The 25,043-nt window shown below is 46.8% G+C and overlaps 2 protein-coding genes across 7 annotated transcripts in view; one reads left to right on the forward strand and one right to left on the reverse strand.

Moving 5' to 3' along the window:
- Positions 1-6,174, forward strand: part of gskip (gsk3b interacting protein) — a 34,470-nt gene extending 28,296 nt beyond the window's left edge. The window contains exon 4 of the transcript XR_011351026.1: positions 123-6,174. The gene's annotated coding sequence lies outside the window, so the exon portion shown is untranslated. The remainder of the gene's footprint in view (positions 1-122) is intronic.
- vash1 (vasohibin 1) overlaps positions 1-24,485 on the reverse strand; it is a 32,339-nt gene extending 7,854 nt beyond the window's left edge. Inside the window, exons 1-6 of one of the 6 annotated variants that reach the window (XM_069915834.1) lie at positions 24,090-24,177; positions 10,053-10,261; positions 5,917-5,995; positions 5,425-5,513; positions 2,622-2,678; positions 1,459-1,533 (exon numbers count right to left, since the gene is read on the reverse strand). In XM_069915834.1, the coding sequence (XP_069771935.1) occupies positions 1,459-1,533; positions 2,622-2,678; positions 5,425-5,513; positions 5,917-5,946 (251 nt within the window). In that variant the 5' untranslated portion in view covers positions 5,947-5,995; positions 10,053-10,261; positions 24,090-24,177. Of the gene's footprint in view, positions 1-1,458; positions 1,534-2,621; positions 2,679-5,424; positions 5,514-5,916; positions 6,125-10,052; positions 10,262-14,783; positions 14,884-24,089 lie in introns of those variants that run through there. The other 5 variants (XM_069915836.1, XM_069915838.1, XM_069915833.1 and 2 more) reach the window with 5 other exon arrangements.
- Between the last annotated feature and the right edge of the window lie 558 nt (positions 24,486-25,043).

Genomic DNA, 25,043 nt, shown 5'->3' on the forward strand with positions numbered 1-25,043 from the left:
TCCTAATGGCTAACCAGTTCTCCAACATTCCCAGCGGGTCTTTAAATTGTGAGCTGTGATCAAATGTTTATCTGATTTGTCAATAAGATTTCATTTTATCTCTCCATATGTAAATTGTGAAGAGGACATCAGGAGGCTACAAATGGACAGAGAGGTTTACAGAAATATAATATGGGAAAAGATTTGGGCAGGAAAATAAAGAAACAAAGGGTGAGAGATTGAAGAACTGAGACCAGGAGGAACCAGGGATCCTTCTTCATGAATTACAAAAGGAGAGTGAGCAGCTGCATGAATGAATGAGGAAAGCTAACAATGTTATTGTTGATTGCTGAGGGAAATTAAAGGAAAATTATGCTTCAGTTATAGAGGGCACTGGTGAGATCACACCTGGATTACTGAGTACGGTGTTGGGCTCCCTATAACGGAAGATTTCAGAGAAGGTTCATTATTTTAAAACCTGGAAATGAACAAGGTTGGACAGACTAGGCTTGAATCCATTGGAATTTTCTGGGAGAACCTGGAACCAGGGATCAAAGACCAGGAACATGGGCCTGTGATAACTGTGCCAAACCGGATGCCAAATTAAGTTAGATGTCTTCCACATGATCCATATTACTCCACTCCCTGCATATCCGGGTCTATCTGGAAGACACTCCTATTGTACCTGCTTCCTCCACTCCAGGCATCCAGCATTCTCTGTATAAAAATGTTCCCTCACACATCTCCTTTAAAATCCCCCCCCCCCACCCCCACCTTAAATGCGGGACATTTTTTCCCTGGGGAAAAGATTCTAACCGTTCACCCTATCAATCCCACTCATAATTTTATAAACCTATCAGGTCTCCCCTCAGACTCTGACACTCCAGAGAAAACATCCCGAGTTTATCCAACCTCTCCCTATTAGCTCATTCCCTCTAATCCAGCCACCATCCTCATAAATCTCTGGACCCTTTCCAAAGCCTCCACATTCTTCCTGCAATGGAGGAATCAGAATTGCACGCAATTCTCCAAGTGCAGCCTAATCAATATTTTACTGCCTACAGTACAGCCCTAACTAGCCTTCCTTACTCAGTGCCCCAGTGAAAGTAAGCCTTCCTTACCATCCTATCAACTTGCATGGCCATTCTCAGGGAGCTATGGACTTGGGTCACTGTTTAAAGGACTGGTCACCCACTTTTAGACAAAGATGAGTTGTAAGTCTCCTTCTCAAAGGAGTGTTGATGCCGCCATATCTGGAAATTTTTTTAAGGCTGGGGTAGATAGTTACTTTGTAAGCAGAGGTGAACTGTGGGACTTGAGAAGCGGACTTGACTGAGGCAGTAGACTAACAAATAGACACCCAGCTGAGTCCTACTTGGGGTGTTTGCATGCATGAGATCATTCTGCCTGGGAAAGACCAGCAAGTTCCAGTATACAGCAGCCTGTTTTCCAAGTATGTCCATAAAATAAAAAGGATACATCCCTAATATCACTGCTTCCAAGCACTTTATTGGCAGAGATTCTCGAATCATTTCTTTTGCAAGATCCATTAGGCTGTAAGAAACAAAAGCTTTAGAAGATAATATATTGTTAATTAGCTCATAATTAGATGAGCCCATTTGTCGTTTTCTCTTGACTCGCAGCTCCAAATGCCTCTGCTCTTCTGCTTTTACAGCAAACTCTCAGACTTGTCTCTCTCCTAACAAAAGACGAGAAAATCGACGTAGCAGTCCAGGTTATTCATTCTGACACAAAGGACGCTCAAGGGCCACGTGTTGGGAGGGAACGTTTCAACCCTTCTTTGCTGCTCTTTCTCTGTTGTCATGCAAATTCTTTTCCCTTAAGAGTGTGTTGAATTCCCATTCAAGGCCCTGACTGACCTCTTCCACTGCCTCCTAATGAAGCATGTCTGTTCTGTATGGAAACCTCACTGCATATGTGCTCAACCCAGAAGGACCCTTGACATTAGTGAGGCATCTGAGCATTTTACAACAACCTGCCAAACTTTGATCACTTTCCTTGGACATTCCCAGTAATTTTCCAGACTTGAAGTTAAGGCTGTGTCTATAGATGGTATTGAATCGATTAGCTCCTGTTTCAATTCCTTCCCCATTAACAGGAATAGGGAGGAATACAAGGAACCAAATGAAGATGGAGACAGGATTCAAAGATCGTCGTTTGAGCTATTGTGACTCATTTATAACGTTAATGTTGTTAACCTTGCTGTTGATGGGCAGTTATCCCTCTGGTGCTCACTTACATAGCGCTCTCGTGCACCCCACCTCTATTGAGTGTTCTGAGTCATAACTGAAAAACTGTGTGGCAGGACTTCATCTTCGAGGGCTTGTCACATGCCAATCCCTGCTCAGTTGTAACACCTCCTGTTCCAGCCCGTCCTCTGCACAGTGTGTAGGACATTCCATCCTGATTTCTAAAATACCGTTTTGCTGCTTTGTGCAAATTCAATGTTCAGGGTGGAGAAACTTACAGCTGGCTCAAATGGGTTCATTATAAAGGCGGTTTAAAGTTGGTTGCTTGAAGAAGTTTGTTGCAACAATAAACCTTGCTTTAAATGCAGTTGCTTTCAATGCAGTTGCATTTTCACAGAATGCCAAGTGGCTGTGCAGATCAATGATACTTACCCAGTTAAAGGGCGATTCTTCTTTATCTCAAAGAACTGGGTCCCAGTGTGATTGTACCTGGATTGCAGTTAAGTAATGCAACAGCATGGCTGAGGCAGAATTGTTCTTGTACAAAATTCCTGTCAACAAGAGACCCTGCAGTACTGGGTCCAACTGACTTGTCAATTTTAGTAAAGAATTGATATAATATTCTGCAGTAGCCCAATATTCCCTCACGGGTTGAAAGATGCATGGATCTGGGAGTGGGGGGCAGGGGTGCAGGAGGAGAGTCTATTAACCCCAATCCCACCCTGCCTATGCCCTGAAATGATGGCAAAGGGTGCCATCAATAAAATAAACCTTGCTTTAAATGCAGTTGCATTTTCACAGAATGCCAGTTAAATGTATAAAATGTTCTAGCTATTCAGGAGCTGACTGAAGCATGGGGAGCTTGCGAGTAAATTAACATCTTTCAACTGAAGTCAGATGGAAACCAGAGAGACCTTATGGGATGTTCCATTGTGATTCAGCATGTATATACTGCTACTATGGAAGGCAACTCCACTCCCTACCCCAGGAATTACTCAACTCAGCCAAAATATGACCCTAAGACATTGGAGCGGAATAAGGCCATTCACCCATCAAGTCCACCCTGCCAGTCCATTTGGGAGTAGAGCTCAGGGAAGGGGCAAGGTGGAGACAACATGTCTGCACTTTCCCTCCTTTTGTCTGTTGGTTTAAACAGACTCTTTGTCTCTCCAACTCAAGGGCCCGCTAACCTCGAGCTTGGTAACAGGATCTTCACATAACTTCTACTGATTATACCATTGCACTCAGTGTTTCATTGTTTTTTTTTTACCAGCTGCAAAATAAATCAGCTAACAAATGAAACCAAATTATGTGATTCCTAACTTTTAACTTGCTTTACCTTGAATTAATTAATGGGAGACTTCTAGCATTCTGTTTTTCTCTTAATAGGAAGGTCAACAGAATGTTATTGTACATTGCTCGGGGAATTGAATACAGAAGTAGGAAGGTTGCGCTTGTGAAAACCTATAGATTGGAACTGTAAGGAAGGTTGACAAAGGATCAGCTGGAAATATTGGTAGAGAAATAGGAGGTCGAGTTTTACCCAGACAAGTATGAGGTGTGGCACTTTGGGGGGGTCAAATGCAAGAGGGAAGTATACAGTGAATGGCAGCACCATTGATGTACAGAGGGATCCCAGGGTGCAAATACACTGCTCCCTGAAAGTGTAATGTAGAAGGCATATTTGCCGTCATCAGTCAGGACATTGAATATAAAAGTCAGAAGGTCATGTGTAGGAATAAACTTTGGTTAGGCCACACTTGAATCATGCAGTTCTGGTTGTCACATTACTTTGGAGAGGATGCAAAAGAGGTTGACAAGATGTTGTCTGGATTGGAGAGTATTAGCTATAGGTGGGAATGTCAAATAATAGAGGGCGAGATGGCAAAGTTGAAGGAAATGGGGTAGGTGTCTAGAATAGGCTGCTGGAGGTGGTGGTGGAAGCAGATATGACAACGATGTTTTAGAGGAGTTTAAACAGTCATGGAGAGATATGGATCATGTGCAGGCAGAGGGGAATATTTTAAATTGGTATCACGGGCATCATTTGGCTGAAGGGCCCGTTCCAGTGCTGAACGCTTTTTGTACTGTTGATAAGTACAGTATTACTCTCCGAATTAAGGAAAGAAAATTAGTATGTTAAAAGCAATTCACAGTAGGCTTATTGGACAAATAACTGGGATGGTTGAGTTACTTAATGACAAAACATTGGGCAGGTTGGACTTCTTTCTGGAGTTTAGAAAAGTGAAAGGAGGTTTGACTGAAACAAGATCCTGAGCATTATTTGATAGGGTGTATGCTTCATGTTGTGGGAGTACCTTGAACCAGGAACCACTGTCTGTGAGATGCTTTATGAGAATCTTTAGAACTCTTCCTCAGAGAGCAGTGGTGCAAAGTTGAGTAGATTCTTGACAAGAAAGGGGGCCATAGGTAGATGGGAATGTTGAGATGAGTTTACTCAGCCATGATGTGATTAAGTAGTGGAGCAGGCTGGAGGAGGTTGTTGTATGTTTGCATGAGCTGCTCTGGGTAACAAGGGGATTTCCTATTGTGAACACGTGACAGTCAACCTGGGTCAAATAACCACTCAAGGGAGAGGCTCACTCCTCTGTGGCTCCGAAAGACCTGCCACAGGTCTGGACTTGCAATTCTCATTTCTTTGAAAGGTTATCAATCAGAAACATTAGTGCTATTTCATGCTGAGTTTTCCCAGAATTGTGTGCTTTTATTTCAGATTCAGGCATCTGCAATTTTTTCACTCTCTGGTTCATGAGGGAATCTTATAGAAATGTATAAAATTATGAAAGGCATAGATAAGACAGAGATAGGCAAGTTGTTTCCATTGGTAAGCGAGACTAGAACTAGTGGACATAGCCTCAGGATTCAGGGTAGTAGGTTTAGGACGGAGATGAGTAGGAATTGCTTTTCCCAGAGGGTGGTGAATCTGTGGAATTCACTGTCCATGGAAGCAGTGGAGGCAACCTCAGTAAATATATTTAAGACAAGGGTGGATAGATATTTACATAGTAGGGGAAATTAATGGATATGGGGGAAAAGGCAGGTAGGTGGAGATGAGCCCATCATCAGATCAGATGTGATCTCATTAGCAGGCTCAATAGCCAAGATGGCCTATTCCTGCTTCTATTTCATATGTGCTGTTGAGTTCCTCTGGGCTCCTGCAACACCCCAATCACTGGCAGACACTAGGTGCAGACCGCACTTCACCAAAGGATACTGCAATTCCCTGGTGTATCTCTGTATGGCTTCCAGGCGTTCAGGGACAAGCGTGGACAGCTGAAAGGCAGGCACAGATGGCATTGGAATCTGAAAACACAGGAAATGTGCAGCATTAAGTTCATTTATACTCAAATATCTAAAGTATCTGCAGTGGGAAGTGCCTTAGCTGGCACATTCAGTAGACAGGGTCGAACAGGTGTGGGAGCACAGACAAAGGATTCGGAGTATAGAGCTTAGTGTTGGGAAAGCAACAGAACTGCGGAAGCAGATTTCTTTGATAACTCTCTGCCAATACATCTCATAACAAACTCCAGATTTTCTTTCTGTATGGTAGAATGGGATACATTCCTTTATTTACATGCCTTTGAGTTAACTGGAAGAAACTCAAACTGCAAATTTGTATAGCACGTTTATATAGGTCAGCAAAACATCATTGGGCCAAAGGGTTTGTACTGTACTGGAATGTTCTATATTTAAAAATTACACTGACTGTTTTTGCAGAAATCTCCACTGTGAACATGCCCCTCTCATCCTCTTTGGAGACTTCTCACTTGATTTCCATCCAGGCACTGGGTTAGAAATTCAAACATAGTTAATACTGTTACGAGCCCAAAGGACTCAAAACCCAGCAGTAACAGAAATTCACCAAGACAACGGCTACTTACACAAAACTGGTTTTATTCTCCAAGTTCACTGGAATCAGGCAATCTTCCGTACTGTGCACAGAATTAAACATTTATTGCATTCACCAGGCTCTGGTGCTTGAACTTACATTGTTACCCCTCAGAAAGGGGTATTGTTTGTTGGACACACACACAAACTGATCTCTTTCAATCAGCCACTGAAGTGTCTTGCAGAAGAAATTTGGCCCCCTCTTGAATTTTTCCAAAAGATCATCTCTTCTTCCACGTTACCACAAAGAGTGTTTTTCCCCTATTTCAGGAGAAATACATTAACCAGCCACAACCTCTGCAATGGATTTACAGAGATTTATAACAGGCTAAACTCGGAACTTAAAACCCATCTTGCAATGGGGTCTTGCAGCAGATCTGCAAATTGCAGTCTTCAACACAAACCGCTACTGAATCTCTCAGTCTCTATCTCGCCCCCAAAGAATGAATGTTTTCTCTCTGTTTGCAAAACCACATGACCCCTCTTAGAATAGCAACCTTCAACCAGCAATTTAAACTTCTGGCACTAGTTCTAATAGCTCTTGAGTCTGGGCCCCAGTACAAACCTGCTGATCCATTAGCACCTTCTTGTAAAACTCTCACAAGTCCTCTCCCATTGTCTCAACAAAGCCAATTGGAGACATGAAGTCTATCTCTGCATGGCACTTGAGATGTTTGTTTGTGAAATGTAATCTAACAAGTAAACCTCACAATTTTATCCCTTTTAAGATATATTTCTATCATAATTTTATTAACCCATTCTGTAACAATACACCGATTCCATTTTGACTCAAACCTCAAACTATAATAGAAAGGGTCGGTGGAGGAGTATAGGCTAACCGGCAAGAGGTCATCAGAGGTGGGAGGGTAGAAAAAAGAAAAGTTGAGGTAATGGGGGAGAGATTTGAGAGTAGCTCTCTGATAAAGGAAGGGAGTTGGGAGCTAGAGGGAAAGGAAAAGTTAGAGACACGGGGTAGAGGATTAAATGGAAAAGTCGATGTTAATGTTGATGAGCATCGACCAAGATTCAAACCCAGCAACCTGGGTTTGAATGTGTGGTGCTGTTCTCAAGGTGCTTGTATGTTCTCCTGTGTCTCCGTCAGTTTCCTCACACCCTCTTGAACGTACAGGGTTGTAGGTTGGTTTGGATGTAATTAGACGACACAGGATTAGATTTAGCCGGAATCACCCTCTACTGTGCTGCAAATTTGTAAAAATAAATTACATTCAAAATTTTAATTTAATGCCGTCTGGTGAGAGGACTTAAAAGGGTTGGTTACCCTTTACTTCCTCTGGATGCTGTGTGACCTGCTGAGTTTCTCCAGCATGTTTGTGTTTTGTATTCAGCCCCAGCATCTGCAGTTGTTCTCGCTAACGCCACTCCTAACATCTTTCTTGCTGCAAACCATTCTTCCTGCCCCTGCCATGTGGCAACAGTGTTCCAGTTCACAGATTCACTTACTATATTCATAAGTGAATACAGTAATCCATCCCCGCTCAACCTAATTCTTCTGACTCTCTTCAATCTCCCGGAAGGTGTTCCTGATCTGTTTTTATCATTCACATTTCCACCTGCTCGTCTGCTGTGCCTTCTGTCCTTGTCCATTTCCTCTCCTGCCTCAGACGGAGTGGCTTTGTGCACAAGTGTCTCCCCAGCACTACACCCCCCTTCCCCCCAACCTCGGTCCTGTACCATCACCCCGTCTATTGGAGAACATAAGTAGCACAGTACAGGCCCATGATGTTGTGCCAACCTACACAAATGTAATTAACAATCTAAACCTTCCATAACCTATTTATCTTGCATCCATGTGCCTGTCTAAGTGTATTTTAAATGTCTCTTTTGTACCAGCCTCCTTGGCAATGCATTCCAGGCACCCACTACTCTCTGAGTAAAAAAACATAACCTTAGCATCTCCCCTAAACTTCACTCCCTCGCTTTGTACAGACGTCTTCTGTTATTTACTACAGTCACCTTGGGAAGTAGGTCCTGGTTGTCCACCCTATCTATGCCTCTTATAATCTTGTAGACCTCTCTCGTTCCCCTCTCATCCTTCTTCGTTCCAGAGAAAATCCCAAGCTCTGTTAACCTTGCTCCATAAAACATGATCTACAATCCAGGAAACACCCTGTCAAATCTCCTCTCCACCCTCTTCCAAAGTTTCTACATCCTTCCTGAAATGAAGTGACCAGAACTGAACACAATACTCCAAGTGTGGTCTAACTAGAGTTTTATAGAATTGTAACATTGCCTCACGGCTCTTGAACTCAATGCCCCGACTAATGAAGCCCAGAACACCATACACCTTCTTAATCACCCAATCAACCAGCACAGCAACCTTGAGGGATCTATGGGATGGACCCCAAGATCTCTCAAATAAGAATCCTGCCATTAACCACATACACCAACTTCAGGTTCGACCTTCCAAAGTGCATCATCTCAAACTTATCCAGATTGAACTCCATCTGCCACTTCTTCGCCCAACTCTGCATCCTGTCTATATCCTGGCATTTCCTATGACAGACCTACACACTATCCACAACACCTCCATCCTGTAAACTTACTGCCCACCCCTCCATCTTTTCATCTTTCATTTATAAAAACCACAAAGAGCACGGGCAGGGGACCCAGAGCAGATCCCTGTAGAACGCCACTAGTCACTGACCTCCAGGCAGAATACACCTCTTCTAATACCACCCTCTGTCTTCTTTGGGAAAGCCAATTCCAAATCTATAAAGCCAAATTTCCATGGATCCCATGCCTCATGACTTTCTGGAAGAGCTTATCATGGGAAACCTTGTCAAATGCCTTACTGTAATTTATATCCACCACCCTACCTTCATCAATTTCTTTTGTTACTTCATCAAAAAACTCAATTAGGCTCATGGGGGATGAACTACCCCTTACAAAGCCATGCTGATTATCTCTAATAAGACTGTGATGGAATTATGTTATTATTAATCTTTAGTTATTAAATACACATTTCTTAGGTGGATAGGGACACACAGACCCTTGCGTACATAAACTATTTTGAAAGTCGAAAAGTCGAAATGTCTGCTAAACCATTGTTGTCTGAAGCTGTATAAGCAGCCATAAATCCCAAAGTGATTCTCCTTTGAAATATCGAAGATAATAGAGTTTGCTAAGGAGAAGCATCTGTTCAAACAAAGCTTTTGATTCAATGGCCAGCAGATTAGAGGCAGTGGCTCGTAAGTGCATTTGGAAGTGAAGGACTTGAAACAAAATCAGCAGTGATGTCATGTCACATGATTTCTTTCTTTGGCTTGGCTTCGCGGACGAAGATTTATGGAGGGGGTAAAAAAGTCCACGTCAGCTGCAGGCTCGTTTGTGGCTGACCAGTCCGATGCGGGACAGGCAGACACGATTAAGACATTGGAAAGGCTGCATTTTAATCTTGCACCAAGAAACATCTGAGGTCAGAAATCCAGTAGCCTCTGTTAGAGAGGTACTGTTCTTTTATTCTCTTGACCATGGGAAATGAGTGGCAAGGAAGAGCCACTTCAGCTGTCTCTTTGAAAAGAGGACAGTTTCACTGCCCATTTTTACGTGACCACATCATGTAACCCTTTCCGGAGTTTGTGAAATCATCGTGAAAAAAAAACAAGTTCTGAAACCTCCGTGCAAGAGAGGGAAATAATTTGTATGAAGAAACAATTCTGACAAACAACTCCAAGAATTTCATGAGTTTTGATGTCTGATGCCTCACACCTACTCCATAATTACTTCTGAGCAACAATTTAAAGAATCTGAGTTTCAACACAAAACTGACTGAATTTTTAAAAATGGACTTTTTAGAATTATACCTGAAGTGTAATGGATTTGGGATTATCTCTCTCTCTCTCTCTCACACACACACACACAGTGGGGTTGTTAGAGTTAAGTAAGAAGTGTTATATTAATAGTAAGTAATAAAAATAATTGTTTTGAAGATACCATTGTCCTGGTGAATTTCTATTGCTGCTGGTCTGATACATAACATTATGCTTCTCCAAATATTCATAAATCCTGTCCATAAGAATCCTCTCCAAATATCTTGCCCATCACTGATGCACGGCTCGCTGGTCTACAATTCCCAGGATTCTCCTTATTTCCTTTCTTGAACAAGGGAACATTTGCCATCCTCCATTCCTCTGGTAACACTCCTGTGGCCAGGGAAGATACAAAAAAATTCATGTCAATGCCCCAGCAATCTCTTCCCTCGCCTCCAGGGGGAATATCCCATCCAGTCCCAGGAATGATCTATCTGACAATTTTTCAGTTCCTGCACTTCCTCTCTTGTAACTTTGACAAGCTTCAGCTATATAGGGTGGCATGGTTAGTATAACAATTAGCGCACTGCTGTTACTGCGCCAGCAACCAGGATTCGAATCTGAAGCTGTCTGAAAGGAGTTTGTTCATTTTCCCCATGTTTGCGTGGGTTTCCTCCCACCATTCAAAAACGTACTGGGGTTGTAGGTCAACTGGGTGTAATTAGGCAGCGCAGGTTTGTAGGCCAAAAGGCCCTGTTACCATGCTGAATGTCTAAATTTAAGATGTTTTAAAATTAACCTGCTCCACGCTGACATTACCTTCACCGAGGTTCCTCTCCTTAGCAAATATTGAAGCAAAGTATTCATTTAGGACCTCCGCTACCTCATCTGTCACCAGGCACATTTCCCCCTTTATCTCTCATACTCTGCTCTTCAAATATGCATAAAACGCCAAAAGATTTTCCTTAATTCTACTTGCCAGGCCTTTCATGTCTCCTTCTTGTTGTCCTAAGTCCCTTCTTGTTCCTTCCTCAAAGCTCTACCTGATTTTTGCTTCCTTTAGTGTACTTCCTTCTTTTCATCTAATTGTTCCACCTCTCTTATCAACTATGGTTCCTTTACCGTACCATCCTTTCCCTCTCAGTGGGGCAAACCTATCCAGAACCCTGCGCAGGGGGTCCCGAAACAACCTCCTACTGTACACCCGTTCTCCAGTTACTCTCCCAAGTTCATGCTTCTATCCTTTGTGCATTAACTATGATAAAGGTCAGGGAGTTGTCGTCACTTCATCTACAAAGTGCTCACTCACCCGACCAGGTTCATATAACAGTTGATGGCATGGAAACAGGCCATCTCGGCCCTTCAAGTCCACGCCAGTTCACTCAAACGACTCCGCTAGATCCCCCCCCCCGCCTATTCTCCGCCCATAACCCTCCAACCCCCTCCTATCCATGTAAATATCCAGCCTCCTCTTAAATGAAAGAATTGACTCTGCCTCAACTATTTCCTCCAGAAGATTATTCCATTCAGCCACCACTCTCTGAGTGAAGAAACATCCTCTAATGTTTCACCTCAACTCGTGTCCTCTTGTTTCAACCTCCCCTGCTCTCAGGGGGAAGAGTCTACTTGCATCTAGTCTATCTATTCCCTTCATAATTTTAAACACCTCTATCAAATCCCCTCTCAACCGTTTACATTCCAATGAATAAAATCCTAACCTCTTCAAAATCTTTCTCTGTACTCTAGGTATTTTAAGCCAGGCAACATCCTGGTAATTCTTCTCTGCACCCTCTCCGCCTTATCTATATTCTTCCTATAATTTGGAGACCAGAATACTCCAAACCTGGCCTCACCAATGCCTTAAACAGTCGCAACATCACTTCCCAGCTCCTATACTCTATGCTATGATTTATGAAGGCTAACATACCAAATGCCTTCTTAACCACCCTGTCAACATGGGAATCCACCTTCAAGGAACGCTGCACCATAACTCCAAAATCTCTTTGTTCTTGTGCATTCCCCAATGTCCTCCCCTTCACTACATATGTCCCAGTACTGGAACTACAAAGGCCTCTCCTCTAGTTGGCACGTCTACAAACTGTGCCAGGATTCCTTCTTGGTCACACCTGACAGATTGTGCCCCATATGAACTTTTTTTCAGAAAGGAGCTGCCAGTCAATATTAGGGGAGTTGAAGTCTCCTATAACAGCAACCCTGTTATTTTTGCACCATTCCAAATTCTCTGACGTGAAAATCTGCCTACTACTTCTTCAGTGGCCCAGTGGCTACTCGGAGGTCCATCGACTATTCCCAATGAGTTACTGTGTTAAAGCCTTGTGCCTTTCAATGCTAGAATGAATTTCAGGACCATATTATTAAGAATACCACTTTATTAGTTTTACAAAACTCAAGAACTCAGTTAACACAGGGTGTAATGCTATCAAGCAACTGGACCTGCAGTTCTGCTTATACACAGTTTCTTCGGGACTTCTCCATGCTTTTTCATTTGCTTATTTGCACTAAGTATCTCAGCCTGTAGTCGAGCTGGTTTCTGTTCCTCCGGAGCCATTTGCTTTGATCGTACATTGCTTTCCAACTCTTTTGGTCAGCTCCAATGGAATATCTTATGCAAGATTAGAACATCTCACAGAACATTGTGTTTTTACATCAAAGAGGAACATTGTCCAAGGCATTAATTGTAAACCCTCCCTCCTTTCTCCACCAATCATCTCCTGCCTTTTCCACCCCCCCCCACCCTTTTTTTTGGACACCTGCCAGCATTTTCTCACATTTTGATGAAGGGCTCAAGCCCAAAATGTTGGTTATGTATCTTTACCCATAAAGGACACTGTTTGACCTTTTGAGTTTCTCCAGCATTTTGTATTTTTACTAACTCTACATCAATTGCTCCTTTCCTGTTTCTGGCTTCCACCCACATTGACCCAGTTGACCTTCTCCTTTCCACTCACATCCCACTTTAAGTATTCCCTCGGCCTTCGGTGCTCTGTGATGAGTAAGGGGTTGATTAAGGTGGTCTGTGAGTGGGAAGGGAAGGTTGAGAATCACTGCTCGAGATCCGATTGTTACTGAAATATTTTGCTTGAGAAAAATTGTCATTAGCCCATTTCCTTTGGAGTTATGAAACCGTGCACATAACGAGTCAATTAGGGATGATTAAAACAGTGGTTTTCAAATGGTTTCTTTCCACCCACATCCCACCTTAAGTAGCATCTATGGCTTAGGGAAAACTTAAAGTGGTGTGTGAGTGGAAAGAAAAAGGTTGAGAACCACTGTTTTAATCATCCCTAATTGGCTCATTATGTGCACGGTTTCATAACTCCAAAGGAAATGGGCCAATGACAATTTTTCTCAAGCAAAATATTTCAGTAACAGTCGGGTCAAGAGTAGTGATTCTCAACCTTCCCTTCCCACTCACACTGCAATAGACAATCCCTCCCTGACATCCTCTGCAGCTGAGGTACCATCTCTGATTAGCAATGGCACTCCCCCTCTCTCTTTTATATCTCTCCTGTCCCTTTTTAAACAACTGAACCTCAAAGCATCAAACAGCCAATCCTGCCTTCGTGATAGTCAAGTATCCTTAATGGCCACAATATTGCAAACCCATCCACTGAGCATCCTTAAAAACTGGATAATCTGTCAAGCAAGCTGATTTGGACTAATCCTGTCACTCCTCCATGTCTGCACAACAATGACATATAACCATATTCTTTAAAAATTGACTCCAGCATTTTCCCTGTCATTGAAGTCAGGTAAACTGGACTGTATTCCCTCTCCATCCCTTCTTTAAAAAATGGTGGCACATTAGCCACCATCCATCCAAGGGAACTGATCCAGAGTGCAAGAATGTTGGAAAATAATCACCAATGAACTCACTATCTATGTGCCACTTCATTCAGCACTCTGGCGTGCAGACTAGCAGGCCCTGGGGATTCTCATTGCCATCGCAGCTGTAATTGAGTTAAGAGTGTTCCACAGGAACAAAACCCCCTTTCTCTCTTTGATTGTTTTGGCTGTATTTTGTAAATTCACAAATCACATTGTTTGCAATTATTTTTTTAGACATAGAGCACGGTAACAGGGCCTTCTGGCCCACGAGCCCATGCCTGCCCAAATTAACATACAATCCCCATACGTTTTGGAGGGTAGGAGGAAACCAGAGCATTCAGAAAAAACCCATGCAGACATGGGGAGAAGGTTCAAACTCCTTCCACACAGCAGCAGATTTGAACCCGTATCACTGTAATAATGTCGTACAAACTGCTTCGCTGACTGTGTCTCTCCGGTTCTGTAATCATCTATAAATCATTTGGACAAAAATGCAGGTGGGTTGATTAGTAAGTTTGCAGGTAACACAAAATTGGTGATTTGTAGACATGGATAGTGAGAAAGGTTGTCAAAGGAGGATACAGCACGATACAGATCAGTTACAAATAGGGGCAAAGAAATGTTAGATGGTGTATAATCCAGGCAAGTGTGATTGTATCTAAATGGATTTTGGGATAACAGACATTAGATGGGAAATCAACAAGCCTCATTGTGCTTAGGACTGTTGTAAACACCCACATGCAGAAAGATTGTTTAGAAATCCCTTTGGAAGAGATTAGGGTTTGGCTGTGCTGTCACCATATATAAACAGCTGGCTAACATTGTTCAGCAGCTGGAGGAATGGCCACTGGAGGAAGTGGAAACCAGTTGGTGTCAGTAATTCATCTCCTTCAGTCGAGTTTGTTTATTCTCATCCAATTGTACAAGTACAACCCAATGAAACAGCTTTCTCCTGACCTTGGTGCAAAACATGCAAATACACAACACAGTCAAACCATACATACATTTTTTATATAAATGTATATAATAAATAGTAGAGTACTGGAGGGTGTTTATGAGCATTCACCATTTTCACTGCCCATGGGAAGAAGCTGTTCCTCAGCCTGGTGGAGCTGGCTCTGATCCTCCTGCGTATCTTTCCCAATGAGAGTAGCTGAAAGATACGACGTGCTCAATAGTAGTGGGTCATTAGTGATTTTACGAGTCCTCTTCGAACAACAATCCTGGTACATCACATTTATTGGGGGTGGGGGGGCAAGAAATGGGAGACCTCATTGATCCTCTCTGCCATTCATGATCCTGTGAAATGACCCTCTAATCCAATGCTCTACAACAACCTATCACACTGTGATGCAGGTGGCCAGAATACTCTCAAAAGATTGACAGGATGGTGGCCGGTAGTCTTCTCAGGAAGAGCAGTCCTTCCTGACCAGTGAGGAGATGTGATGTGTCCATGAAAGGTCACTAGTTAAATTGTCTCCAAGGGACTTGGTGCTCTCCATTACTGAGCTATCAATGTGCAGTGGAGAGCAGTCATCCCTGATCCTCCTAAAATCCTCAATCATCTCCTTTGTTTTATCCATGTTACATTGAGATTCAGGTTGTTATTCTAGCACCATATCATGAGATTCTCCATCTCTTGGATGTAGTGCTGTTACGACCCCAGAGGACCCCAAAACCCAACAGCAATAGATATTCAAAATAATTACTTAAACAAAAGTTGCTTTTAATTATCTTTAAACATGAAAACAGGATCACACTTTAACTTTTCACTATTATCTAACCTAACTTAAACCCTTTTCTAATTCTAAGCAGACATGTATGTATGATTCACAGTCCAATTTCACTTCTCATTCCTCCAAGTTCACTGGTTGCAGTGAATTCTTAGATTGTGCACAGAATTTAGCATTTATGAAGTTCACCAGGCTTTGGTGCTTGAAAGGTTACCACTCAGGAAGGTTCTTGTCGGTTTTCAGAGAGAGATTTGTTCACTGGATACCCACAACTGATTCCTTTTAATCATTCACTTGTGTCTTGCCGAAGAAACTTGCCCCTTCAGGGTTTTCCAGATGATAACCTCTTTCTTTCAGGTCATCCCAGAGTTCCTTTTTGTTTCCCTTATTTCAAGTGAAACATATATGAACCACAAGGGCTTTGACCAGACTGAACTAAGCACTCACAACCCATCTTCCAAATGGGGTTTTCCACAAGCTTGCCACCTTGTCCTGTTCCAGTCCCAGCTGTTACTGCTGACTGTAAAACTGAAGAATTGATCTCGCTCTCAGAGAAAAGCCTGTTTGACTCCCTCTCTGCTTGCAAAAACCATATGACCCTATTAGAACAGCAAACAGCACTCCCAGACAGCCTGCAGCTCCCATGTTCTTTCATCTGTTCCTCTCAAAGCAACTATCCATTAGTGAAGTCTCTTGGGCACTCTCCAACTTTTGCAAAGGCTCTTGGAGCCAGCCTGTCTAGCACGAGCAGAGCTCCAGTATTTTAAATGAGATCTGTATGTGACCTACACTAAAAAACCGGCCCCAATTTATCTCCCAAAAACATATCTATAATCTGTCACAGTGTGATTCATCATTGTTGCTGATGAGGCCAACAAGAAAGTGAGGATCACACTGTGTCTTGAAGGCCTCAGGTCTGAAACGTCAGTAATATATCTCTGGTCACTGGGAGACCTGCTGAGTTTCTCCAGCATTTCTGTCTTGATGAACATTCCCTCAGGAGAGGAAGTGAGGACCACGTTGTGCCAAGGATGAACATGCCTCAGGAAAAGGTGAGGAATTGAAAACTTGTCATATTTAAAAAGGAAAATTTGTTTTCCTGAAGATTGTCATGACTTTAAAATATTTTAAATGTTTTAAAATAAGCCAACAAACTGACTGCAATTTGTAGGTCAAAGGCCAAGGGGAGTTTTATCTAGTGTTTGTTTACAAGAACAGCAGTGTTGTAATCACCATTTGGAAGGTGGTCTCAATCTAATTAGGATAAAATTAACTCTCACTACTGGCAGAATTCTCCAAGAGACACAGTCAACATGAACTCCTCACTGGGATGACAGCATCAGGTGAAGATTCACCACCATGGGAAAGGGAGGAAATCAATCTTTGGGAATGTATTAATGTTCTTCTAACCAGGCAAAGCATCCTGTCCCGTTGTCAGAAACACAAATTCTCACAAATGAGTCTCTTTAAGATAGGTGACACGACAAGCTTTATTCTCAAGTCTGCAGAGTTGGACTCAACCGGCTTCTTGCCAAGTCGAGCCCTGATACATACAGTGCACTGTTTTTTATACAATTTGCTTGTCCTTCGGCATCTCCACTACACTGCTTTAATTGGTTAGTTTTTGCAGAATCATCCTGATTACTGTTAGTCACGCACACCACGATCATTCATGACCTCTGCTCACACCAAATTCTGTTTTTCACTCTTTATCAATCTTTGGCTCCTGCATGTCTCTCTGTAGTTAAATCTGTTGCAAGTCTTTTGTAACATTTTCCAGCTAAACTCTAGTGGTTAGCCCCCTTTTATGACTAATCATCACATTTTAACTTAAACCCTTTTTAACCCAAATTCTCTATCTATGACACCGTGGTACAGGAACTGCTCTGCCCCTTCAAAAAGTACAGGGGTTCGAGGTTAATTGGACAGAACGGGCTCATGGACTGGAAGGGCTTGTGACAATGCTGCATGTCTAAATTTAATTTTAAAACGGTGAGGAACTGGTGAAAGTTGTGAATGCACCACACAAACCTCCAGGATCTGTCGACACTTTTCACTGCCTCAGGAAAGCTGCCAACATCATCCATCTTTACCTCCTATGGATGCTGCAAGTCCAGCTGAGTTCCTGCAGACTTCCGTGTTTCATAACATACTAAAGGACCTGTCCCATCCCAGTGGCGCTCTCTCCTGCCCAATGGGATGGGGGGGGAAGTTATGAGTTTGAAAACAGGCTCTGCTAGATTCAAGGGCAGTTTCTTTTCTCCTGCAATCAGATTCTTGAACAGACTTCTCATTGGTAAAAGACGATGCCCCTGCACTATTTTAACAGAACCTTTATAAAATTCTACTCTCCCCTTTTCTTTTATTTTACTAAATAACATGCAAAACATTTTTCACTATGTATGACAAAAAAAAATGCAATTTGATCTAAAATGGCCCATTTTCCCCAAAGGTGTTCATGCTTCTCATGTGAGAAGCCTTCACCCTGATTCTTCCACTGAGGGAGATTAATACCAGACACCTCCATCTGAGTACAAGTATTCAATAATTTGCCCCAGACTTTCATCAAAGTTTATTGTCACCTAACTGTTCAAGTACAACACAATGAAACCGCATTCTCTGGTCCTTGGTGCAAAGCCTGCAGACACACAACCAGACATAACACCCATACAGACAAATATTATGTACACAGCCCAAGTATTTCATCTATAAAAATAAATATTGCTTAATGAATATGACAGCAGTTCATCAGTCATTCAGCATCTCACTGCCCGTGGGAAGAAGCTGTTCCTCAGCCTGGTGGCGCTGGCTCTGATCCTCCTGAATCTCTTCCCCCATGGGAGCAGCTGAAAGATGCTGTGTGCGAGGTGGAAGGGGTCCTCAATAATTTTGCATGGCCTCCAAATCCCAGTAGATCACATCGATGGTGGGGAGGGGGGAAGGAAGATTCTAGTGATCCTCTCTGCCACTCTATGGTCCTGTAGATTGACCTCCAATCCATTTCTCCACACTGTGATGCAGCCGGCCAGGACGCTCTTGACAGAGCTACTATAGAAGGCTGACATGATGGTGGCCGGTAGCCTTGCCCTCTTCAGTCTCCTCAGGAAGTACTGTTGTGCCTTCCTGACAAGACAGGAGATGCTGAGTGACCACAATAGGTCACTAGTTAAGTAAACTCCAAGGAACTTGGTGCTCTCCATTCTCTGCTCTACAGAGTTGTTGATGTGTGGTGGAGGGTGGTTGTTCCTAGTCCTCCTGAAGTCCATGATCATTTCCTTCATGATTGTCTGATCAGGATGTCTTGGCTCAATCCAGCAATTCAATGTTAAACAAGAGAAAGGTATTTACCTTTCCACCAGTGCCATTCTCTTTCTCTGCCTGTGACCAAACATTCGATCCAATCCTAACATGAGCTTTCTCCTCTTTGCCACAGCCCATCTCCCATGTATCCTCCCTTTCACCAAGCATCTATCCTCCACCTTATTGACCGACTTCAGTGTCTACCATCAAAACCAATGCATCCAAAACTACAACGCTGCTATCCAAGCAAGACTGAAGTTGGTCTCACATTAGAGCACAAAGGCAATTAGATACAAAAATTCCTCAGCATTAATTAAAATAACAGTTTCTAATATTTCTTAGAACTAATATTTTCAGAGAAATGAGAGGAGATTTTGCTTGTGGTTGAATACTTTACCAACCTTGTACAGATGTAGTGAGGACAGTATCTTGATTGGTTGCATCTCAGCCTAGTTTTGTCATTCAAGTGTCTAGGAAGGCTCCAGGAAATAGCAAACACAGCCACGTCCCTCACAGGCTCAGCCCTCCCATCCATTCAGGACATGTGAGGAGCTGCCGCAAGAAGCCAGCCAACATCATAAAGGACCACCATCACCCTGGTCACAACCTCTTCTCTCCGCTCCCTTTGGGTAGCGGGGACAATAGTGTAAAATGTATGGGGGCTGTAGGTAAATTACTACTGTAGGTCTAGATTTAATTGAAAACAGGTTCAAGAACAGTTTCATTGCAATAGCTATCAGACTCCTGAACCTTGCCTCATTCCACGAACCATGGACAACTCTGAAACTACACAAAAACTGCACAGATCTAATCACTTTTTTTTCTTGCACGATGGTGACTAAATATTTATTCTATTTTTTGTACATCTTCTTCACTTAGATTATTGCAGTTCTTTTTCTTTGACCAAGTACCTGTTCAGCTGCAGCAAATTAGAATTTGGGAGCCTATGCAAATTGTGCAATGGAGAGGACAATAAACTCGTATCCATTAGCACAAGCAGCTCTCGAAACTTAAGCAATTTTAAGAGATTTATTGCAAACAAATCATGAAACTCCTCAAAAACATTCAATTGCAAAATTAAAGATACATTTCACCAACTGCATTTTGCTATTAAAATCAAAATGATAGCAGCAGTTTTGTTTTGTTCGGCAGCTGGTGGGTTTATACTGGGTGTTCCTACATCTACTGATGATTAATGAAATCCAGTTTCTTTTGTAAAGCTTTCCAATTCTTTGGGGAAAACCTTTGTTTTGCAGGATTCTAGCCTCGATCCAGTAAATTCACTGCAGACATGGAAAGGAAGAGGAAGCAGAGATTTACTTTGACAATTCCACACACTGTTTGATGAGATGACTGGCCCGAGTGGGGAGGAAACAGACAGGTCTTACACATTGACAAGAATCAGAATTTATTGTCATGAACAGGTCACAAAATTAATTGTTTTGCCGCAGCATCACGGTGCAAACATTCTTACACAAAACCTTACAAAATAAATAAAAATAGTGTAAGAAAAAGACAAGGAAGAGTAAAATAAAGGAGCAACACCATTTAGGAATCTCTCACAAGAAACAAATTTAATCAGCTTCAAGGCAGTTTACTGCTACAAGACACCAAAAATACAAAACAGATAAAACTCAAAAAATAGAGCACAAACCAGCTATATTCCGGATAGACATGATACAGAAGCACCACATAACCTTTTATTAATTCAAGACATGCATCAGTAAAAAAATAAAAATCGGAACATGCGCACACACTACTTGAATAACATTTAAAAGGCATTGTCCCAGCCCCAAACAGCTTAAACCTGACAACAGGGAGCACAGAAACCTGGCTTATTTGTCATGGTTGCAAATTAGTGTACAACCATTCCAATGGCCAAGCTGCTTGAAAAACATAGAGTACTACAGGCCCTTCCGCCCTCAATGTTGTGCCATCTCCTATATTCCTACAAAAAAGGACTAAACCCTTCCTACCCTCTATTTTTCTTTCATCTGTGCCTGCCTAAGGGTCTCTTAAATGCCCGCACCGCAGGGTCTGCGCCCAAGATGGAGGTGCCGATGATGGGCATCAGCCAGGGACTGGTGCAGGGCACCAGAAAAATGGGGAGATAACCCACCCCATCTGAGGAGAAGCAGAGGAGATGGGACGGTGACCACAGCAGCAGACCAGTGAGGCGTTGAAGGACCCACACACGCAGCAGGCTGTTAGTGACTAGAGGCGATGAACCCACGTAGGCTATACACTGCTGGGGACTGGCAGAAGGGATACAGGTATTGGAATCAGGATGAGAGAGGGTGCTGAAGGGTCCCTAATCGTATCAGAGGTTCATATCTGGAGCTCGGATTATCCATAGTTTGAGCTGGACTGTGTGGTTGTAGAGGCAGCAGGAGCACTGGAGGTGAATCCATGGACACTCAGTGACACTGAGAGGACTCTCTTTTGCTTCTCTTTCTCTGACTAGGGCACTTCAGGTAATTTCTGTCGATGGTAAATCTGTCTGCCTTACAACAGACAAAAGGAAATTTTGTGTAATATGACACTTTGTTACATGACAATAAATTGAATCTTGAACTGATTGCCACACCACAGGCAATAACAGAATACAGAAAGGTATAGGCCCTTTGGCTCATGATATTGTACCAACCAATATAAACCCATTCAACAAACTAGTCCTTCGCGACTTCATACCCAGAACCCACCATTTTCTTACATCCATGTGTCTTAGACCCTTTTAAATGTCTCTATTGTTCCAGCCTCCATCACCACCCCAGCAAGGCATTCCAAGCTCCTACCACTCACTGTGTAAAAAACTCACCCCTGATGACTCCCCGAGACATCACGCCCTTCACTTTGTACACACGTCCTCTGGTATTTGCTGATCCTGCCCTGGGAAACAGCGCTGGCTCTCCACCTTATCTATGCCTCTCAGAAACTTGTCGACCTCTATCAAGTCTCCTCTCATCCTTGTACGCTCCAAAGAGAAAAGTCCCGGCTCTGCTCACCTTGCCTCATTTATCAATCCAGGAAAATGCCTGGTAAATCCCTTTGTACACGTGTCCTCTGGTGTTGGCGCTGCCGCCCACCCTGTCTAAGCCCCTCAGAATCCTGTCAACCTCTATTAAGTCTCTGCTCGAAACCTGCAGGCGCTTTAAGCTGTGGGGACGCGGCTGGCAGGGGGGGGAGGCGGCTGGCAGGGAGGGGGAGGCGGCTGGCAAGGAGGGGGAGGCGGCTGGCAAGGAGGGGGAGGCGGCTGGCAAGGAGGGGGAGGCGGCTGGCAAGGAGGGGGAGGCGGCTGGCAAGGAGGGGGAGGCGGCTGGCAAGGAGGGGGAGGCGGCTGGCAAGGAGGGGGAGGCGGCTGGCAAGGAGGGGGAGGCGGCTGGCAAGGAGGGGGAGGCGGCTGGCAAGGAGGGGGAGGCGGCTGGCAAGGAGGGGGAGGCGGCTGGCAAGGAGGGGGAGGCGGCTGGCAAGGAGGGGGAGGCGGCTGGCAAGGAGGGGGAGGCGGCTGGCAAGGAGGGGGAGGCGGCTGGCAAGGAGGGGGAGGCGGCTGGCAAGGAGGGGGAGGCGGCTGGCAAGGAGGGGGAGGCGGCTGGCAAGGAGGGGGAGGCGGCTGGCAAGGAGGGGGAGGCGGCTGGCAAGGAGGGGGAGGCGGCTGGCAAGGAGGGGAGTAGGCTGGCAAGGAGGGGGAGGCGGCTGGCAAGGAGGGGAGGCGGCTGGCAAGGAGGGGGAGGCGGCTGGCAAGGAGGGGGAGGCGGCTGGCAAGGAGGGGGAGGCGGCTGGCAAGGAGGGGGAGGCGGCTGGCAAGGAGGGGGAGGCGGCTGGCAAGGAGGGGGAGGCGGCTGGCAAGGAGGGGGAGGCGGCTGGCAAGGAGGGGGAGGCGGCTGGCAAGGAGGGGGAGGCGGCTGGCAAGGAGGGGGAGGCGGCTGGCAAGGAGGGGGAGGCGGCTGGCAAGGAGGGGGAGGCGGCTGGCAAGGAGGGGGAGGCGGCTGGCAAGGAGGGGGAGGCGGCTGGAAAGGAGGGGGAGGCGGCTGGCAAGGAGGGGGAGGCGGCTGGCAAGGAGGGGGAGGCGGCTGGCAAGGAGGGGGAGGCGGCTGGCAAGGAGGGGGAGGCGGCTGGCAAGGAGGGGGAGGCGGCTGGCAAGGAGGGGAGGCGGCTGGCAAGGAGGGGGAGGCGGCTGGCAAGGAGGGGAGGCGGCTGGCAAGGAGGGGGAGGCGGCTGGCAAGGAGGGGGAGGCGGCTGGCAAGGAGGGGGAGGCGGCTGGCAAGGAGGGGGAGGCGGCTGGCAAGGAGGGGAGGCGGCTGGCAAGGAGGGGAGGCGGCTGGCAAGGAGGGGAGGCGGCTGGCAAGGAGGGGAGGCGGCTGGCAAGGAGGGGAGGCGGCTGGCAAGGAGGGGAGGCGGCTGGCAAGGAGGGGGAGGCGGCTGGCAAGGAGGGGAGGCGGCTGGCAAGGAGGGGGAGGCGGCTGGCAAGGAGGGGGAGGCGGCTGGCAAGGAGGGGGAGGCGGCTGGCAAGGAGGGGGAGGCGGCTGGCAAGGAGGGGGAGGCGGCTGGCAAGGAGGGGGAGGCGGCTGGCAAGGAGGGGAGTAGGCTGGCAAGGAGGGGGAGGCGGCTGGCAAGGAGGGGGAGGCGGCTGGCAAGGAGGGGGAGGCGGCTGGCAAGGAGGGGGAGGCGGCTGGCAAGGAGGGGGAGGCGGCTGGCAAGGAGGGGGAGGCGGCTGGCAAGGAGGGGGAGGCGGCTGGCAAGGAGGGGGAGGCGGCTGGCAAGGAGGGGGAGGCGGCTGGCAAGGAGGGGGAGGCGGCTGGCAAGGAGGGGGGAGGCGGCTGGCAAGGAGGGGGAGGCGGCTGGCAAGGAGGGGAGGCGGCTGGCAAGGAGGGGGAGGCGGCTGGCAAGGAGGGGGAGGCGGCTGGCAAGGAGGGGGAGGCGGCTGGCAAGGAGGGGAGGCGGCTGGCAAGGAGGGGGAGGCGGCTGGCAAGGAGGGGAGGTGGCTGGCAAGGAGGGGAGGCGGCTGGCAAGGAGGGGGAGGCGGCTGGCAAGGAGGGGAGTAGGCTGGCAAGGAGGGGGAGGCGGCTGGCAAGGAGGTGGAGGCGGCTGGCAAGGAGGGGAGGCGGCTGGCAAGGAGGGGAGGCGGCTGGCAAGGAGGGGAGGCGGCTGGCAAGGAGGGGGAGGCGGCTGGCAAGGAGGGGGAGGCGGCTGGCAAGGAGGGGGAGGCGGCTGGCAAGGAGGGGGAGGCGGCTGGCAAGGAGGGGGAGGCGGCTGGCAAGGAGGGGGAGGCGGCTGGCAAGGAGGGGGAGGCGGCTGGCAAGGAGGGGAGGCGGCTGGCAAGGAGGGGAGGCGGCAGTCACCTTGGGCAGGGAAGGCAAGCCTCGGATCCTCTGCACCATCGTGTCCCCCTCAGGGTGCACCTTGGCGACGTGCCTCCACATTCTGTCCCAGGTGGCCTCGTCCACCGGCAGCCCCCCTCGGTTGACATAGAACGGGGCTCCATCCTGGAATTCCTCCTCGTCCTGCTCCCCGTCCCTGACCGCGCCCGCCCGGCCGCCCGGCATCGCCGCCCCTCACACGGACAGTAGCCCCATGGCCGCTCACTCAGGCTCCGGTCACACGCTCGGGACGGACGAGGCGGCTCCTCACAGACTGGGCCGGGCCGGGGTGAGCGGGCGCTCGGCCGCTCCAGGCTGCGGGCAGCGAAGCCGAGGGGAGCGCAGGGCCGCCATGCCAGCGTCCACCACCCCGGTGCCCATCCTCCCTCCCCATTGGTCAGATCTGGCCAGGAGGCGGGGCGCTGCTGACACATGCGCACTCGCCCCGGCGAGCCGGCCTGGGTGACGTCATCTGCCTTGGCTCCTGCTGCTGATTTTGGCACCGGCCTGGTCCAGGTTCTCCTCACCGGGCTCAGGGACCCCCCCCCTCCTCACCGGGCTCAGGGACCCCCCCCCTCCTCACCGGGCTCAGGGACCCCCCCCCTCCTCACCGGGCTCAGGGACCCCCCCCTCCTCACCGGGCTCACGGACCCCCCCCCCTCCTCACCGGGCTCAGGGACCCCCCCCTCCTCACCGGGCTCACGGACCCCCCCCCCTTCCTCACCGGGCTCAGGGACCCCCCCCCCCTCCTCACCGGGCTCACGGACCCCCCCCTTCCTCACCGGGCTCAGGGACCCCCCCCCCCCTCCTCACCGGGCTCAGGGACCCCCCCCCTCCTCACCGGGCTCAGGGACCCCCCCCCTTCCTCACCGGGCTCAGGGAACCCCCCCTCCTCCTCACCGGGCTCAGGGAACCCCCCCCTCCTCACCGGGCTCA

Source organism: Narcine bancroftii, chromosome 2 (assembly GCF_036971445.1).
Source record: "Narcine bancroftii isolate sNarBan1 chromosome 2, sNarBan1.hap1, whole genome shotgun sequence".
Taxonomy (NCBI): Eukaryota; Metazoa; Chordata; class Chondrichthyes; order Torpediniformes; family Narcinidae; genus Narcine; species Narcine bancroftii.